The 19,439-nt window shown below is 64.4% G+C and overlaps 1 protein-coding gene across 1 annotated transcript in view; it reads left to right on the plus strand.

Annotated features, from left to right (window-relative positions):
* Positions 1-19,439, plus strand: part of SLC6A3 (solute carrier family 6 member 3) — a gene marked incomplete at both ends in the record, with an annotated part of 35,028 nt that overhangs the window by 12,577 nt on the left and 3,012 nt on the right. Inside the window, 10 exons of the mRNA XM_080804476.1 lie at positions 2,618-2,756; positions 4,596-4,730; positions 8,866-8,969; positions 10,073-10,197; positions 12,660-12,772; positions 13,929-14,057; positions 14,751-14,850; positions 17,136-17,236; positions 18,379-18,546; positions 19,132-19,203. Coding sequence (XP_080660602.1) covers positions 2,618-2,756; positions 4,596-4,730; positions 8,866-8,969; positions 10,073-10,197; positions 12,660-12,772; positions 13,929-14,057; positions 14,751-14,850; positions 17,136-17,236; positions 18,379-18,546; positions 19,132-19,203 — 1,186 coding nt within the window. The remainder of the gene's footprint in view (positions 1-2,617; positions 2,757-4,595; positions 4,731-8,865; positions 8,970-10,072; positions 10,198-12,659; positions 12,773-13,928; positions 14,058-14,750; positions 14,851-17,135; positions 17,237-18,378; positions 18,547-19,131; positions 19,204-19,439) is intronic.

Raw genomic sequence — 19,439 nt, forward strand, 5'->3', positions numbered from 1 at the left:
GGAGGGGTTTTCTGTTTGAGAGTCTTAACTCTTTATCTATCCTGGATATTCATCTCGTGTCTGATATATGATGTGCAAATATTGTCGCTCATTCTGTAAGTTTCCTCTTTACTTTGCTGATAGTGTCTTTGATGCACAAAAGGTTTTTTATTTTGATGAAGTCAGCTTACCTGTTTTGTCATATCAGAAAATCCATTGAGAAACCCAAGGTCACAAAGGTTTACCCCTACTGTTTCTCCCAATGAACCTGCAATTTTAAGTGTTTAAGTTTTAAGTTTAAGTCCTCTGCCCATTCTGAGTTAATTTGTGTCGTTCCCGCTCCGTGCCGGTGGCTGTCTGTAGTCCCTGGGGGCGGTCCCCAGGCAGGGTCAGTGTATCCTGGCTCCTGTGCCCTGCCAGTGGCCCTTTGCAGCATCCTGTCCCCTAAACTGTCTGAGGAGGTTCAAGTAAGTCCAGAGCCAGATGAGTTTTCGTCTTGGGGAGGGAATTGAACCTGTACAGACACGCTGATTCCAGAGGCGATCTGAAACGTTTACAAGTGAACCCAGTGTGTGGGGGGTTATGGAGCCTGAGCAAACCCCCCGGCTAGGAGGCTAAACGGGCCGCCGGGCTCCTTTCCTGGACAAATGAGTAAATGGCCACCTGCCGCCAGGCCGAGGTGTGTGACCCACACAGTGTGTGTGAGGCCTCGTGGGGAGGCCAAGGTGTGACGGGGCCTTTGGGCATGTGGCCTCACCCAGCACTGTCATCCTGAGGAGATTTCTGTTAGTGGCAGGAGGCTGGGGACAAGGTCTGGCTGGGGAACCAGGACATGGAAGGGGGAGGACCCCGACACAGAGACGGGGCTTGGAGGCTTTGGGAAGTCTGCCGCCAGAGGAGGGCCCAGGGAGGACAGTCCTGGGGGGGACAGGCGCGGGGGGGACAGGCGCGGGGAGGACAGACCCCCGAGGAGGACAGACCCTGGGGAGGACAGTCCCGGGGGGACAGGCTTGGGGAGGACAGACCCCCGAGGAGGACAGACCCTGGGGAGGACAGTCCCAGGGGGGACAGGCGCGGGGAAGATAGACCCCCGAGGAGGACAGACCCCCGAGGAGGACAGACCCTGGGGAGGACAGATCCGGGGAGGACAGGCCTGGGGAGGACAGACCCCCGAGGAGGACAGACCCCCGAGGAGGACAGACCCTGGGGAGGACAGTCCCAGGGGGGACAGGCACGGGGAGGACAGACCCCTGAGGAGGACAGACCCTGGGGAAGACAGATCTGGGGAGGTCAGGCCCTTGGAGGACAGACCCAAGGAGGACAGGCCATGGGGAGCAGGCCCAGGGAGGACAGGACCAGGGGTGGTGAAGCCCTGGGGAGGACAGTCGAGGCACAACTGCCTGAGCATTGTCCCAGCAGGGGCCTCCTCCTCCTCCTGCCCTGGGAGCTCCAGGTCCCTGACCTCACACTGCACGTGTAACACACAACACAGGTGTGTGTCTAGTGGGGGCGGGGGCCCTCGTCGCCTCAGGGGTGGCCCGCACTCGAGGAAGGAGAGAGGTCGATGGGACAGTTTGGACAGTGCTGGGCAGCTGGGAGTGCCCTGGGCTCTGTTCACGCCCGTCACCGCCTCCCCTGCCACAAGCCTGATTCTGGAGTCTGAAAACCCGAATCCCTCCAACATGGTCCCGTGATGCCTAGAGCCAGTGGGAAGCCCTGGGATCTGGAGCCTTCTGACCTGGGTGTCAGGATTATTTTCTTTACCTCACAAATCTGGGCAGTGCCGGCTGCTGTCACACTGGGGCCCGTCCGCCTCCTGGAGCGGCACCACCGCCCGGCGTCAGCCTCGGTCCAGAATCCCAGCCGTGAAGGTGAGGCAGCAGGTGCGCGGCCCACGTGACGGTGCCGCCACCGGCCCCACAGGTGGTCAGGGGATCCGAGGGGACGCCGTGCGGGAAGGCGCCCGGGCCCCCGCAGGTGCCCGCAGGGATCTCCGGGGATACCGGCGCACAGGGCGCACTCCAGCAGCCCGCGGTCCCGCGCTGTCGTCCTGGCCTCACGCTCTGCCTTGGTGACGGATCCCCTCCGGGAGACGGGTCTCGAGCAAGCCCAGAGCAGAATCATCCTGGGTCTGTTACCTGCGGACCCTCCTCGAGGCAGCGGGAGCCGGGGGCAAGCACTGTCAGCTCTTCGCCTCGGAGGCACCTGAGTGTCCTGCGTTATTGCTCTGAGTCTGCTCAGCCTCAGCCCTGCACGTGGGACCCTGGCCCACCCCACGGTGCCCACATCCCTGGGTCCCTTGCATCTGGTCCCTGAAGCTCCTTTCCTTCGGATCGGAAGCACCCATTCCTCTCCCAGCTCCAAAATTCGGGGGTGCTAAGGGCGAGAGGTGAGGGCTGGGCTTCTGTGGGCTCCCTCGAGCGCACAGACCCCTCCTCTCAGCTGGGGCTGGTGGGCCTGACCCTCCAGATTGGGGGTCTCTGGTCCCATCAGGCTGGGACACACTTCTCTGTGTTTTGACCAAGGTGGGGGAGGGAAGGGCTCTGGGCAAACTCGGCTCTCCGGTTCCAGTTCTGGGCCGGGGGATGGGGGGGCCACACTCCTGACAGACCCACCTCTCCCACCCCGTCCTCCCCAGGCGCGGCGTGCTGCACCTCCACGAGAGCCGTGGCATCGATGACTTGGGTCCCCCCCGGTGGCAGCTCACGTCCTGCCTGGTGCTGGTCATCATCCTGCTCTACTTCAGCTTGTGGAAGGGAGTGAAGACTTCTGGGAAGGTGAGACTGCAGACCGTGCCAGCTGGGGAGTGGACTGGTGGCCGTGGTAGGCTGGGGAGTGGACCGGTGGCCCTGGTAGGCTGGGGAGTGGACCGGTGGCCCTGGTAGGTTGGGGAGTGGACAGTTGGCTGTGTAGGTTGGGGAGTGGACAGGTGGGCCATGGTAGGTTGGGGAGTGGACCATTGGCTGTGGTAGGTTGGGGAGTGGACCAGTGGCCGTGGTAGGTTGGGGAGTGGACAGTTGGCTGTGTAGGTTGGGGAGTGGACAGGTGACCGTGGTAGGTTGGGGAGTGGAGAGTTGGGCCGTGGCAGGTTGGGGAGTGGACAGGTGGGCCATGGTAGGTTGGGGAGTGGAGAGTTGGGCCGTGGCAGGTTGGGGAGTGGACAGGTGGGCCCTGGCAGGTTGGGGAGTGGACAGGTGGGCCATGGTAGGTTGGGGAGTGGACCGTTGGCTGTGTAGGTTGGGGAGTGGACAGGTGGGCCATGGTAGGTTGGGGAGTGGAGAGTTGGCCGTGGTAGGTTGGGGAGTGGACAGGTGGGTCCTGGTAGGTTGGGGAGTGGAGAGTTGGGCCGTGGTAGATTGGGGAGTGGACAGTTGGCTGTGTAGGTTGGGGAGTGGACAGGTGGCCGTGGTAGGTTGGGGAGTGGAGAGTTGGGCCGTGGCAGGTTGGGGAGTGGACCATTGGCCGTGGTAGGTTGGGGAGTGGACAGGTGGGTCCTGGTAGGTTGGGGAGTGGAGACTTGGGCTGTGGTAGGTTGGGGAGTGGACCTTTGGCTGTGTAGGTTGGGGAGTGGACAGGTGGCCGTGGTAGGTTGGGGAGTGGAGAGTTGGGCCGTGGCAGGATGGGGAGTGGACAGGTGGGCCCTGGTAGGTTGGGGAGTGGAGAGTTGGCCGTGGTAGGTTGGGGAGTGGACAGGTGGGTCCTGGTAGGTTGGGGAGTGGAAAGTTGGGCCGTGGTAGGTTGGGGAGTGGACAGTTGGCTGTGTAGGTTGGGGAGTGGACAGGTGGCCGTGGTAGGTTGGGGAGTGGAGAATTGGGCCGTGGCAGGTTGGGGAGTGGACCATTGGCCGTGGTAGGTTGGGGAGTGGACAGGTGGGTCCTGGTAGGTTGGGGAGTGGAGAGTTGGGCCGTGGTAGGTTGGGGAGTGGACAGGTGGCTGTGTAGGTTGGGGAGTGGACAGGTGGCCGTGGTAGGTTGGGGAGTGGAGAGTTGGGCCGTGGCAGGTTGGGGAGTGGACCATTGGCCGTGGTAGGTTGGGGAGTGGACCGTTGGTTAAAGGATGGTGTCAAGGAGAAGACACTCACAGCAGGGTGTTTCCAGCATGACCACAAGCACAACATAAATTGTTTTTTACTGACGAAAATATTTTGGTTTTTATCTGGGCACCCAAAGTGATTTTGACCAAAATGTGCCCATTGCTTGCTATATACGGGTGGTGAAGGGCCGACACCCAGAGCCTCGGTAAGGACAGGCTACTCCCTGCCCCCAGCCCAGGGCTCACCGTTTACACACCATGTGGGTGTGTATTTGCACCACCAGTGAAAATTCAGTGCATCTCACTCCTCAGGAACTCAGCAACCCCCCCCCCCCGCCCACTGCTGCAGACCAAATGCAGAAGAAAATGTCCCCCCTTTGCCAGATTGTCTGTCCCATTTCAGTCCCTGGGAAAGTTTCGGGACGGAGAGCGGCGACACCCTCTGCAGGGAGCCTTTGCTGAGCCGGCACCCTGCGAATGTTCGGGTGATGGGCTTCCCAGCAAAAGGCCACCCACCAGGGTGACCCTGAGGCCGCCCTGCCAGCAGGTGGCTGGTGCTGCCTGATGACGCTGTGCTCTCCCAGGTTGTGTGGGTCACAGCCACCATGCCGTATGTGGTCCTCTTCGCCCTGCTTCTGCGAGGCATCACTCTCCCTGGGGCCATCGATGGCATCAGAGCGTACCTGAGCGTAGACTTCCGTCGGCTCTGCGAGTCGTCCGTGAGTACGCCCTCCGCTCGCGGCCTGCCGGGCCACACGCTCGGGCAGGCACCACGCCATGGGACTGCTGTGTTCTGGGGCAGGAGATCCCGGGGGCAGCAGCCAGGCCGGAATTTCTGACTCAGCCTGTAGATGTGGCACGTGTAGGCGGCCCAGCCAGACCGGCCGCACGCGGGACCCCACCGAGCGGGGCTCACCGTCGGGTGGCGTGGGCCCAGCAGGGAGCTGAGTGGACCAAATGAGAAGGTTAAGCGAGGAGAGCCCTGCTCCGTTCCTATGCGAACAGGCTGGAAGGCTGGTTCCAGTGGGCGTCTTCCCCCGAGCCATCCCCCTTCCCGGAGGGACCCTCTCAGGTGCCTCTGACAAGTGCCGTGGGGCTGCCCAGCCCGGGCCGGGAAGCGCGGCCGCTCACCCGGAGTGCGGCTCTGAGCTCCGGCTCCGGTTCTTCGTGGTTGTGAGAACCAGGGCTCCCTCCCCGGGAAGCCAGAGCTCGCGGGTGAGACACTCGTGGCGCCCACGGCACGAGGGAGGGAGTTAACTCACTCACGCCAAATACTAAGTCTGCAGGCGGGCCACACACTTCCTCGACAAAGAGAACAAACATTCTGTACCACAATACTTAGAGACAGCCTACGGACGAGAGGGCTTGGCCAGGCCATGGGACAGACAGAGGTCTCCCAAGAGAGGGAGAGAGAAGCGGCAGCAGCGTTTTGGGGAAACGGGGCCCAGAAATGTGAGTGACCCTCGGCTGGAGGCAGCAGGGATGACGGCAAAAGTAGCATTCTCAGGAGATCACGGAAAATGCAGGGCCCTCGACTTTGGCAGATGGTGGGGACTCCAGTGGCTACCCGGGGGACTCACTGTGGCAGGGCCATGAGACATAATGGGGAAGGGGAGCTGGGGTGTGCGGGGCACGAAGCTGGGGACGGGGGGGATGTTTGGAGGATCGTTACCCAGTGCCACTAGGTGTGGGGGAGTCAGGTGTGGCACCCACCAGGATGCAGGAAGGCACAGCCCTGAAGTGGAAATGAGTAGGAACAGATAGAAGGGGAGGCAGGTGTGGCTTATAGCCCCCAGGAAGTCCCCAGGAGTGGGAAAGCAGCAGAAGGAGGCACCCACGGACAAGGGCAGTGAAAATGGCACTGGGTGGGCCACTGGGGAGTCCACGCAAGGACAGGCAATGAGGCCGAGAGAACAGCAGATACGCGTTCTGCACGGGCACGGGAAGACAGTGTCCACGCGCCAGAAAGCCAAGGGCAGCCACAGATACGCTTGCAGGGGGAGTGGCTGTGGGGTCAGAGGCAGAGGCCGTGATGAGGAAATCAAAGAAAATAACATGCGGGCAACATGAGGAAGCTAGTGCTTGGGCAGGGAAACTAGGCAGCGCACAGGCGGAAGCCAGAGAGTTGCCCGGGCGGGCGCAAAGAGGCTCGTGTGTGAAGCAGAGAAAAGTAAATGACAGACGAGAGGTTGTCAGAAATTAGACAGACGATAGAGGATAGGTAGAAGGTGGAAGACGATAGGTACACAGAGATAGATAATGATGGATGGACCGACAGATGGACAGATAGATGATAGATGGGTGAATACATAGATTGTGATGGATAGGTGGATGACAGATGGATGGACAGATGGACAGACAGACGGATAGATGGGTGATGGATAGACAGATGATGGATGGATGGATGGATAGATGGCTGGATATACAGATGATGGATGGATGGACAGATAGACAGACGGATAGATGGGTGATGGATACACAGATGATGGGTGGATGGATGGATGGATGACGGATGGACAGACAGACGGACAGATGATATATGGGTGGACAGACAGATGACAGATGGACAGACAGATGCATAGATGATGTACAGATGGACAGATGATAGACGGTTGGATGACTATGTGCATAGGTAGGTGATTGATGAACACATAGTCGATGGGTGGCAGATGACGGACATCTTCGACAAACCAGCGTGTCCCGTCCTCTCCAACCACCCGTCAGCTCGGGGCTAGGAAGGGACATAGACCAGGACAGAGCAAGCCTACAACCCCTGGGCTCCAGGGAGCCTGAGGTCCCAAAGGGACAGGTCCATGTGACCCCCAGTCCAGAGGGTGGAGCCATTCCTTGTCCTGCTGTGGGGTCCTGGCTGACCTTTGGATAGGGCAGGGGCGGGGCCTCACTGGCTTGGTGGTCATCCTGGGGTGTCCTCCCGGGGTTCCTCCTGGCCCAGGTGCTGCCCATACTTCCACCCCCAGACTCTTGGTGGCCCCATTCAGAGATCAAGCGGCCCTAGGCATCCTTCTCTGGGGCTTAGCTTTTGGAGGAAGGCGCCCCAGACGCCCCCAGGGACGCCGCTGCAGGAGCCGGCCCTGATCGAGTCGAGGGCTCCCCAGCCCCATCCCAGGCCTGACCCTCTCCCACCCCCTGAGGTTCGGTGCGGAGTGACCTGATGGAGCCCGCCACAGTCAGGACGCCCGGCCGGCATCCCCACCGGTCTAGGGCAGGTCAGGAGCAGAGGCGCCGCACAGGGGCCCTTCCAGAGCAGACAGAAGGGACCATGTGCCGCGCCTTCCCACATCCCCGGCACTTCGGACCTTGCTCTGCTCTGACGCAGAGACTGCCCTGCATCCCGGGGATCCATTTCTGGATCCCCGTATGGACAAGGGTTCCCCCTTAGGGGTCAGCATCCTTAGAGGGCATCCAGACCCTCGTTCGCTCGTCTGCAGCCCTTGGGGCAGTCGCACAGGGTGGGACAGGTCCAGGCTGGGGCACAGAGTCCCATCCTGGAGAGCTCCCGTTCCAGCAGGAGAGGAGGGGTCCAGGGGTGAAGGAAGGCAGTTCCTAGCGGGCCCAGAGAGGCCGCCGGGTGGGTTCCAGGATGGGCCCCGGACCGGGTCCAGAGCTGGTCCTCAGGGCGGCAGTGAGCAACGGCCCCGACACTTGTCCGGGAGGCACATCTCGGAGGGGGCGTCACACGTGCGAAGGCTCAGGGGTGGCCACTGACTTGGCCAGGGCCAGGCACGAAGCAGGGGCAGGGCTCTCCCAGGACTATAGCCCCTGCCTGCGGTGGCCAAGTGAGCCGACTGATGACCAGCACAAGCGGGACGGCAGAGCCGAGGCCCCTTGGCCCACTCGCCCCTCAGCTACTCGAGGCTGCACGCCGAGTCCTAGCCCGCTGCCTGGAACACACTGTCCCTGACAGCGGGGAGACCCCGAGACTCCGGGCAGGCTGCCTGAGGGACGGAGGCTCGGCTGGCCCTGGAGCGCGGGCAGGTGGCAGCGCCCGGCAGCCCTGGGCTCCAACCTCCTCTGCTGTGTCCTGTCCGGCTCCCTTGTGAGGTCATACTGAGGCCGGTCACCCTGGGGCATTCCCAGCCGAGCTCTGCTGTCACGGCCTGAGGGTTCTCACCCATAGGCCTGCACCGTGGGCTGTCTGGACGCTCAGGGACAGTCCCCAGGGCCAGCCAGCTCCCAGAGCCCTCGGATAGCAGGTGTGGTCCTCCTGGGTGATGCCGGTGGGGGGGGCGCGGTTACACCCCCACCCAGGGCTGTGTAGGGGTGAGGCAGTGCCCACATCCCCGTGTGGTCTCTGCATCACCCTGACGAGAACAGTTGTGGCTTTTAAAACACCACGTTGGTGCAGCGAGGAGCCGCAGGCTTACACTCGGCACGTGTGCGCCCCGGCTGCGCGGCCCCGGGCGAGCACACGCGCTGTCTGGGCTTCATGGCCTCTCCGCGGGTGTCGCCGTGTGCGTACTGTGAGCCCGTGGCTTTAAACGCCGTGGGAAAGACGCGGACATCAGTGGGCACGTCTGACCGAGGCGGCCACGTCCGTAGCATCGTCATAGGTGACCCACAAGTCTGGCCGTGCGCAGAGCGGTGCTGCCGTTCAGGAGAAATCGCCAAGGAAGCGCCCAGACAGCGCCTCCGTGGGCCTTTCTCGGGCCGGGGATGGGGCGGGCGCATCCCCGAGACGGCATTTGCCCCGATCGCGTCGCTCAGACGGCTCATTGATGACGATCTGCATGTCAGTTCCCCTCTGTCCCGTGGAGCCCTCGGCGGCCCTGTGACAGCTGGTGTCCCAGGCCCCGCGCACCCCCGCGGTCACCTCTCTTGTCTGGCTCCGCACAGGTGTGGATAGACGCCGCCACCCAGGTGTGCTTCTCGCTGGGCGTTGGGTTCGGGGTGCTCATAGCCTTCTCCAGCTACAACAAATTCACCAACAACTGCTACCGGTAAGTCCCATCGCTGGGTCTGCCAGGCCACTGACTTCTGACGTGACATGTCCCCAGAGACAGGGAGGGGGGATGTGCCGTGCTCGTGGGGCCTCTGAGCCGGACCGGCTCTTTCACGGAAAGTAAAAGGTGGAAGCTACAGGCGATTTGGTTCTTGCTCTAAGGAAAGTACTAGGACAGAGGAAGGTGCTCCCGGAGTCCCCACCGAGGGCCCCGGCCTCTGCCCCTCCTCCACCCGCTGCCAGGCCCCAGCTGCCGCTGCCTCCTGGGGCCCAGGGCCTGGCCTGCCTGGGGTGCTCAGGGCACTGGGCTCCAGGGTGGGCTGACCTGCCGCCAAACGCTGGACCCAAAGTCCATCTAAAAACAAAAGTGAGTCCATCTGGGACCCACTTTCTCTGACCCTTACGGTCTTGTGTTCATTTCCTTCACATCCTGAGGACAGAAAATGCAATAAAAATACAAAGCAAAGTGGGCACCCCGCACGGGGGCGGCCTCTGCCTGAGTCCCCCCAGGGTCTGGGCGCTCGGCAGACGTCCTTCCACTCCGGCAACCCTGCTCCCCCACCTCTACTTCCCTCTGGCCCTCTGAGTTCTCAGCCTTCCGAGCGGGGTCCCCCAGGCCGGGAACACACAGACGCATAGCATCGGGGCCCCACCAGACATCCCCAAAACCGCATTTCTCCCAGGTCCGCGCAAGCCATCTAGACACCCTGCCAGACATCCCCCTGCTGAGCGTGGGTGGGGACCCCATTGGTTTCCGTTTGGCCGCCCAGAGCCCCCACGCTGCCGGTGGGGACCATCGCACCTTCGCACCAAGTCCTGATGTCAGAAGCCCCTGGCTCCCGGGCAGAGACACGTGGCTGGCCACCTCGGGGTCTGCCTGGGCCAAAGCCTGCACACACCCGGAGCCTAGAGCCACTCCGATGGGGGTCCTGCCACCCTGGGCACTGGCCTGTCTGTGGTGCCGCCCACGGGAGGGGCCAGGGAGCCCCCGGAAGAGCACCTTCCAAAGCCCGCCTGACCCCAGATGGGGTGCATCGAGGACAAAGGGAGGGAGTGACCCCTCCTGCAGCGCGTGGCTGGGACGTGTGTCTTGTTTCCCAGAGACGCGGTCATCACCACCTCTGTCAACTCCCTGACGAGCTTCTCCTCTGGCTTCGTGGTCTTCTCCTTCCTGGGGTACATGGCCCAGAAGCACAGCGTGCCCATCGGGGACGTGGCCAAGGACGGTGAGTCCCCCCTAGGGCAGGGCGCCGTCCCCACAGCCGTGTCCACCCAGTCCCCCCGAGTGTTGTCCCCACACAGTAGGAGGGAGACGTGCGCGCCCTGAGTCCGAGTCACACGTGTTCGTGGCGGGGGGTGCACAGAAAGACACAGCCCCCAGGGCAGCAACACACCCAGCACACCTCACCTCTGCCCCGCTAGCCACCAGCTCCGTGCAGAGGCCCTGGGGCAGCAGGACAGGCTGTGGTTCGCGGCCTCAGGGTAGGCCTTGTGTTTGTTTACACTGGGGAAGGGGACCCACACAGCTCAGGGGTGGGAGCCCTGACCACTTCCGAGCCACGCAGCCTGCAGGGCGGGAGAGAAAGGCCGGGGAGAAACCCGGTGGATTCGCACACAAGCCTTTCTTCAGCGCCAAAGCTTTTCCCTCCAAACACCCAGTGATCGCAACATACGTAGGTGGGCTTTGGGTAATAACCAGGGCAATCATGAAATCTTGGGCGCGCGGACCACGGAGACCCTTGTTCCCCACCCGCTCGCCCAGCTGTCTGCGTGCAGAAGTGGGCAGGGGGGCGTGGGCACAGGTGACCCAGGCTGGGCCCTGGGAGGAGGCCAGGTGTAGGCGTGGGGTGTGGAAGGGGCCCCCTGGGCACTCGTGGGGCTGCTCGGTCCTCGTGCATGAGAGGAAAGCCGTGGCACTGGGTCAGTCCGGGACCCCGGGGTGTCCTGAGATCACCACAAGCCCTGGCCTGCGTCAGGTCATTCTGGGGGTGAGCGGGGAGGGCTCTTTCCCTGGAGTCTGTCCTCGCCCCTCCACTTTCTCTGAAAAGGCCCCTTGTCTCCTGGGGCTGCCTCAGGCTCAGGAGAGCCCACGTGGGTGTCACTGACTCATCTCCTCCTGAGTCTTTTTACTCCCGTGAGGGGCCGGCGGCTGCTCAGCGAGGGGCGAGGGGAGTGGAGGGCGGCCCCGCCCGTGCGCGCCGCCGTAGCCTCCATGTGACTCTTGGCTCTCGCGTGCTGCGCCTTTGGACCCCACTTTGGAAGTAGGAAGCAGAGGTCCCGCCCCCGGGACTGGCGGGTAAAGCAGGGTGTGTGCGTCCTGAGTCCGCATTCTTGCCTCCAGGACAAAAATCCAATAAAAGCGGGAGAATGGGAACATAAAGCAAATAAATACAGAGCAGTGAAATTTACTCACTGCTGCATTTATGCATTTCCCGTGCTTCTGCCCTTTTTTACGATAAATAGCAGTGGCTTACGAAACCTCTATTAGCCCTGGAAGTGGAGTGAGCGTCTTCTGTGCATTTCCGCGACCAGTAAAGTAAATGTCATTTACAGCTCTAATTCTCAGGAAAACAGGGTGAAATGTTAGCTCAGGTGCGGGACTGAAAGGTGAGGACAGACATCACGTTCCTCAGAGCCGACCGGCCCCTTCCCCGGGTCTGCGGCTCGTGGCATGGAGGTTTCAGATTGTCTGGAATGAGCCTCCCTCAGCCCTGCGCGGGGACGGTGCCCCTCGCCTGCGGGCGGGACCCGCAGGGAGCGCAGGCCTGAGCTCGGCCCTGGGGCCCTGCTCCGCTCTCTGCAAAGGTCCCGCAAAGCCCGATCCCGCCGGCTGGCGCCCCCCACGGCCCCGCTGAGGGCGGAGAGGCTGGGGAAGTTCCGTCCTCGTGCGTAACGCGCGGGAGGCCGTGAGAGTGACTTACGCAGGCCCACCTTTTAAAAGTGACCCTGAGGCTGATTACAGCTTCCGGTGGGAATGTTTTTGCTTTGGGGTCATCACGGCCAAACGGCCGCCCGTCCGGCGGAGGCCCGCACCGTCTTCACCCCCGCCCCCTCGCCCCCTCCGGCCCACGGCCCCCGCGCCCACCCAGACCCCACGTGCACAGAAACCCGCCCCTTTCCCGCACTCGCCGGGCCGAGCATTTCTGTTCTTCACGTGGTGTTTAAAGATCAGACGCAGAGTGACCGCCGGCGCGGAAAAATTTATTCACAGGTTGCTAAATGTCCCGCAGTGAGTGCGAGCGTGCGTGTGTGCATCGTGTGTGTGTGTCAGCACGGATGTATACATACACGTGTCAGCCTGTGTGCGTGTGTGAGAGCACACGTGTGTGGGGGTGCACGCGTGTGTCTATTACGTGCAGAGAACAGACCAGGGGGCCTGCGGGAGGTTGTCCGGGGTGGCGGGAACGTAGACACCCCCCCGCCCTCCTCTGGGGGTTGGCTCCACCCCTACGCCCTCCCCCCGGCCCCCACAGCCCCACACAGACCAGAAGGACCCAGAGAAACAAGGTGCGGGCCTAAAGCGGACGCCAGCTTTCCATTACCTGGAGTCCCGGGCCCGGCGTCCCCTGCGTTCCCGGGAGAGAGGACGCCTCCGGGAGGGCGGGAGGGAAGGCGCCGGCAGGGGCTGGTCATCTCCCCGCGGGGAGCGGAGGCTGTGGGCGGCAGCAACAGTGCGACCCGTCTGCAGGGCCCGGGCTGATCTTCATCATCTACCCGGAGGCGCTGGCCACACTCCCGCTGTCCTCGGCCTGGGCCGTCATTTTCTTCATCATGCTGCTCACCCTGGGGATCGACAGCGCCGTGAGTGACCTTGGCACCTCGCACGCCGGGGGGGCCTGCGCGGGACAGCCACGCCCCTCCCCGCCGCCCTCACAGGGCAGGCAAACCCAGGCGACCCCGAGGGGGGGCCCCCGCATGGTGGGAGGAGGGGCTCCACAATGCTCGGGGCCCTTCCTGGGTGGGGTGTTGAACCAAACCCTCTTCCTTCCTGCGGGGTGGCCATGGTGCCCTCTGCCCAGGTCCACAGACTCTGACACACGCACACAGGCCAGCAGTGGGAGGGCAGTGCAGGGAACGTGGTGAGGACTGCCCAGAGCCAGGGCCGGTCCCTCCTGCTTTCCCTGACCCCAGAGCCCCCAGGAGGGACGGCGGCGCCCACAGCAGGCCAGCAAGGGCTCCGGCCGCAGCCCAGGCCCCACCCGCTGAGTATCCCGGGTGCGGCCCTATGGGTGTGCGTGAGCTCGCGGGTGCATGTGCGTGACTGTGGGGCAGTGAGCCGGGGAAGCGGAATGCGGGCTTCCTCGGGCTCCCGGGTCCCCACTGCCTGCTCAGGACCAACAGCTGAGACCTCAGGGTCCCCGTGAGTGGCCGTGGGTGCCCCGTCCCCCCAAGCTTCCCGGAAAGTGTAGAGAACCACACATGCCACGCCCCGGTCCTCGGCTGTCATCTCCCAGGCAGCCTGGTCAACGGCTGTGGGGGGGCCACCGCCCTGGACCACACGTCTGCCTGGGATGAGTCCCATGCACAGCACATCCTCGAGGAGGAGGGCAAGGAGGGTCACCACGCAGGGCAGGAGGCTTGGAGGACCCTCCATCACGACGACACTCAGAGTCAGGAAGGCTGTGCCTGGGGCCACGCCAGGTCCTCCCCGAGAGCAGACTAAGGCCCTGCTGTGGGGACACGTGTCTGGGGTGGGCAGGCCGGGCTGGGGTTTTGTGGCGATATCGGCGGATGGTGCCACATTACGCTCGCGGGCTGCAGGGCTGCTGAGCACATCCTGTCGGGGACGGCGTCCACCCCTGGGTCCCCGCTCCAGTGGCCGAGGGCTTGCGCGCAGGGTGCCCTGTGGCCCAGACGCTGTGCGGCCCCCACTCACGCCTACGCCCCGGGTGTAAGTCCGCTGGACTGGACACAAAGCGCACCCCGCCCCGCAGCGCCCCTGCTCTGTTGGCTGCAGATGGGCGGGATGGAGTCGGTGATCACCGGGCTGGTCGACGAGTTCCAGCTGCTGCACCGGCACCGCGAGCTCTTCACCCTCTTCGTCGTCCTGGCCACCTTCCTCCTCTCGCTCTTCTGCGTCACCAACGTACGTACCAGCACTCGCTGCGCCAGGCAAGGTCGCGCTGGCATTCGGGTTCGGGCTGCACGGCCAGCACTGTCTGAGAGCCGCTGACCCTGACTTGTAACGATATGCTGATGATATGCGGGTCGCTGTGGTCACGTGTGGGACTGCGTGGCCGCACAGGGTGGCCGTGGTCACCAGGAGCAGCTGTGGTCACACATGGTATAGCCGTGGCCCGTGGTCCTGCCGCTCCCGGACGGCCCCCGTGCGAGCAGCCTGGGCTGAGCACCTGCCTGTTGGATCTGGGGGGCCAGGGGAGGCCTGACCACGGGGAGCGGGGCTGGGCCACCTTCCCTCCCACAGAGTCACTCCCAAGTTCGGCCGCTCCAGCTTGCATCGCTTTCCCGTCTGATTACAGCCGGAGTGCCCGGGAGGGCAGGGGAGGGGAGGGGGAGGAGGGGAGGGGAGGGGGAGGAGGGGAGGGGAGGGGAGGTCCTTCCCATTCCCGTGCCAAAGGCACATCTGCGAGAAGCTGGGCGCGGACTGAATTCCAGCGGCTCCCATCGGACTCTATGGGGAGTGAGATAGACTATGTCTGTGAACTGGGTCCGGTTTAAACTGGGCCTGGCATCTCCTCGGGGAGAGCATCTCTGTGGGCTCCCCAGGGAGGCGTGCTGTGCCAGGCACCCCGAGTTCAGCGGGCACCCCCTCTTCCAGGGTGGCATCTATGTCTTCACGCTGCTGGACCACTTTGCGGCCGGCACGTCCATCCTCTTCGGAGTGCTCGTCGAGGCCATCGGCGTGGCCTGGTTCTACGGTAAGGGCGAAGCTTCTCCGGGGCCGCGGGGTGTCCGCGGGGAGCAGACCCGGCCGCGGTGCCATCGCTGTGACCAGCCGGCAGGCGTCCTCGCGCGGTCCCTGTGGCACCTCCTTCCTGACGCGTCAGCTCCGGGAAGCTTCGAGCGGTGGCTGCCGCGGCACCGCAAGGACAGGAGGCTGGAAAGGGTCTGCTGCGCCGCCTTGATGAGTACAGTTAGCCGGGGCACCCCAAGATCCTTACCGTGGTCAGAACTGCTCCGCGTAGCCGCCCGGTTGTGCTGGGCCCTCGGCCTCGTGGTCGCTGAGGGGGAATGGCTCACGGGGGCCAGTGGAGGGGAGGTCCCCGCCATCCGCCCGGAAACAGGCCTGTTCCTCACTGGGGGCCAGGACCGGCAACGCCGTTCACGGGGGGGGGGGGGGGCTGACTGGCACACTTCATGGCGCCACGGCTCACGCCAGCTCCCCACAGGGGCAGAGCCTCCGCCGTCTCCGCCACCGCTGGCCTGCCAGGCGCTGAGTTCGAACTCGGAACTCCTCTGGCGGGCGGCCAGCCCCAGGCGAGACGGGGCCGCCCCTGCCAGGCCCCCAAGTCGTCCTGGTCACTGTGACTACCACGGCCCCCGAGCCGGAGAAGGCCCCGGTCCTTCCCCACGTGCCGACCTGCTGTGCCGCAAGGAGAGAGCACCCGACCGGGCTCCTCCGGACGGTCGGCAGGGCCAGCTCTGGGAACGGGTGCGCCCCGCCCTGGCCGGGGGCCCCAGCCCAGAGCTCACGGCCTGCCGTGCCGCGCCGGCTCCCCTCCTGTGGGAACCCTGGTGTCACGCAGGGGGCACGACCTCTGCCTCGGGGCCGTGGGCAGCGTGGCCTGAAGAGGCATGTCGGCTTCGAGAGGCTGCCCCTGACATAGAGCTCATATTTTCGGAACAGATTTTTAATTCTAGTTTCTTTTGTACAAGAAAGGGAAATACTGCATTCTGTGCTTTTATTAGCACCTGGAATCAATACTTGATCCTTTAAAATGGGGCTCTCTCCCCTGTCCCCAAAGGAAACCCCCCAGTGAAAGAGAGGAAGTGCCCCCAATGCGTCCCTCGGTCATGAGCCTGGCAATGGTGGGAGAGACGCTGTCGACCCCGCGCACCCCAGACCCTCGGGAGACGGAGTCCACGTTGTTTCCCCAAACGGCCATTCCCATCCCTGACCCGAACGCAGTCTGTGTTTCTTGCACGACGCATCAGAGTGTGTCAGGCTCTCTGTGCACCAAGGGTCCTGATGGTCTTTGAGCCAAGAGCCCAGCGCCGAGAGGGGCTGTGGACTGCCCTGACCACTCGCGGGGCCGAGTCCAGAGGGGCCCGGGGGCTGGCCTTGGGTTTGCCCTCCTCCCTTCTACTGCGCCCCTGGCCCATCTCCACGTCCGGGGCTCCGATGATGGGGTTGGGGTGCACAGAGGGAATTCTGAATGGAGGGGTCTTCCCGACGGGTTCCCAGTGTGACGCCCGCAAGACTCACCCGGGGCTCAGTGGACCAGCTGTGGTCGTCTGAGCAGAAGCCAGGCCAGACTCGTGGTGGGAGAAATCACTGGTGAGATGTCCTAGAGAAAGTGCCAGTTCACTGAGCTTCTAGCAGTAGCTCTCCTTAAGAAATAACGATGGCAGGTAGAGCCTGGAACGTTGTCCAGCCTTGAAAGGAAGGACGCTCTGACACCTGCCAGGACACAGGGGAGCCTTGAGAACACCGTGCTGAGTGAGATAAGCCGGGCCTAACAGGACAAACCCCGTAGGACTGCACGCCCGGGGGACAGAATGTGACGGCGTGACAGCGTGATGTGCTGGTGTGACTGCGGCCGCGGGGGGGAGGGGAGAGTCAGCGCTGCACGGTGAGGGAGCTTCTGTCCGGGGAGATGGGACGGTTCTAGCCGGAACCGTCCCATGGTGGTGACGGCCGCACAGCAGTGTGAGTCGGCGCCTCTGAGCACCACACGTAAAAACGGCTCAAATGGTAACTTTGTATGTTATGCGCATTTCACCAGAATTTTTTTTTAGAGAAAAAGCAGTAGTTCCGGCCGAGGGGAGACAGGACAGCCCAGGGCATGAGAGGAAGAGGAGGGAGAGAGGGCAGGGTGCTCGGGGCACATGACGGTTGAGGTGTGGCCGCAGTGAGCACGCGTGGGGACCCAGCCAGCAGGCCCCCGGGGGGGTCTGGCGGGGAGGCGCTACAGGACGTGGGGGGAGGCCCCGGGGCGGGCGGGGCGCCGTCCTGACTGGCCGCGCGGCTCCCGCACCGCAGGCGTGAGGCAGTTCAGCGAGGACATCAAGCAGATGACCGGGCAGCGGCCCAGCCTCTACTGGAGGCTGTGCTGGAAGTTCGTCAGCCCCTGCTTCCTCCTGGTAAGCACCCCCCACCGCCCAGGTCCCCCGAGGCCGCACACACCGGGCTCTCTGCTCCTGTGTGGCTGGGGAGGGGGCTGTCCCCTACAATCCTCCGTGGTCCCAGGAAGGTGGCCCCCACCCTCTGGACCCACTGAGAAACCTCACGGGGGACCCACAGGGATTCTACCCCATGCCTCGCAGCTCTGCCACGGAGGGGAGGCCCGAGCTGAGCACGGCCAGCGGCCAGTGGCTGGCTCCTCCCCTGAGGACCGTTGTGGAATTGAGACTTCTAGGGGGAGGGGGGCTCGAGGACTCAAATGCCAAAGACAGGCGTGACTCCGATGCTGTCACAGCACAGCCACTGAGAGCACATCTGCTAGCCGCCTGGCGCTTCTCGGCGGGGCCAGAGGACACCAGCCCAAGCCCATGGGTCAAGGCTGCCGGCCCCCGGCCTCATTAGAACAGGGCCACTCGGATCCCCTACCATGGCCCACAGCTGCTTCTCACCGACAGCAGCAGACGCGGTCCTCGCGGGGCTCACAGAGCCTCATGTGTCCTGCCCAGTCTGGACAGGTGACCCCAGGGGCCGTTCAAGGACTGTCCTGCTCTGAGCAGAGAGCCCCAGGAGCTACTCACAGAGATGCACGTCTCCCTGACCCCGGGCATGTCTGGGGCCGGTAACAGAAGAGGAGTTTGCAGTCCTGTGCCCACCCAGCTAGCGAGAGGCCGAGACAGACAGAAACAGAGGTGGAGACAGACAGAGAAGCAGACACAGAGACAGAGAGGCAGGCAGGCAGGGAGTGAGAGAGCAGGAGTCCGGCGGCGGCTGTAACCAGCAGTGTCTCCCTGAGCTGAGCCGGACACTCGGGTGCCCCCGAGGCCCCCACCCCACGCCTGGGGCCTGCTTCCAGCACCTTCGTGTCGGCTGTGCTCGGAGGGCTGAGGGGGCTGGTGTCGACGTCGGACAAGCCACGCAGGGCCCCCCGGCATGACCACCTGCGAGGCACCGCACACGGGGGAGGGCATGGGCATCCCCGCCCCCGCCCGCAGGACCCGGGCCCCCAGAGCTGCCGTGGCCGGGAGACCCTCTGGGTGAACCCGGGCGCCGGGTCCCACCTCCTCGCCGCCGGCTGAGAGCCGCCCTCCGCCCTCGGTTGCAGTTTGTGGTGGTGGTGAGCATCGTCACCTTCAGGCCCCCGCACTACGGAGCCTACGTCTTCCCCGAGTGGGCCAACGCGCTGGGCTGGGCCATCGCCACGTCCTCCATGTCCATGGTGCCCATCTACGCCGCCTACAAGTTCTGCAGCCTGCCCGGCTCCCTGCGGGAGGTGCGTGCTCACGCGGGCCTGCCCCGCCCTGGCCGCGGGGACCCAGCAGCGCCAGCGGGTGGGCGCCCACTCTGGGGTCTGACCCGCGGGGAGGGCCGGCGGGGGCAGCGGCCGCGGTGGAGGACGCGCCCGCGGCAGGGGCGGGCCGGAGCGGGCTGGGCCCGTGTGCGCGTGCGTGCCCACGCGCGTGGCCGTGCGCGAGCGTGTCCACCCGTCCTTCCCGCGTGCGCCTGTGCGCGCCTGCCGCAGTCTGCGCTCCCGCGTGTGCTCACGCGTGCAGCACCGGCTGCGGCGGGCGGGCGCGGCGCGGGCGAGGCCACGTGGACGGGGGCGGCGGGCGCGGGTCCTCAGGGCACCGCTTCTCCCCGCCCCAGGGCCCCCTGCCTCGAGACTCCCGGGGCCTGCGTGCCGTGCGCCTCGCTCCGAGCCCGCGGCAAGCGTGCCACAGAGGCGGCAGCTTGTCCTCCCTGCACCGAGCTCGGCTGCAGGGTCTGGGGAGGCCTCAGCCCCGGCGTCTGGCCGCTGTCAGCCGGGGCCCAGCCTCGCGGAGCGCACTCCTGCCCACGGCCTGTCCTTCTCTTCCAGAAACTGGCCTACGCCATCACCCCGGAGCAGGAGCGGGAGCTGGTGGACAGCGGGGAGGTGCGTCAGTTCAGGGTGAGTGCGGACCGCCCCGCCGCCCCCCGCAGGGAGGACGCAGAGGCCTTATCCAAGCCCTTAGGCCGTGGGCCCCCACGGGCCACAAAGCTGCGCTGGGGAAGGCAGGAGAGTGCTGGCGCGCCTGTCCCAGGTGCCGCCTGGGGCCACCCTCCGAGGACCCCTGAACTGCTGGGGGACGCAGGCGGCAGCCGAAGGAGGCGGGGCTTGCAGTGGAGGACGCAGAGGGTCTGAGA

This window comes from Martes martes, assembly GCF_963455335.1.
Source record: "Martes martes genome assembly, chromosome: 5".
In the NCBI taxonomy this organism is placed as follows: Eukaryota; Metazoa; Chordata; class Mammalia; order Carnivora; family Mustelidae; genus Martes; species Martes martes.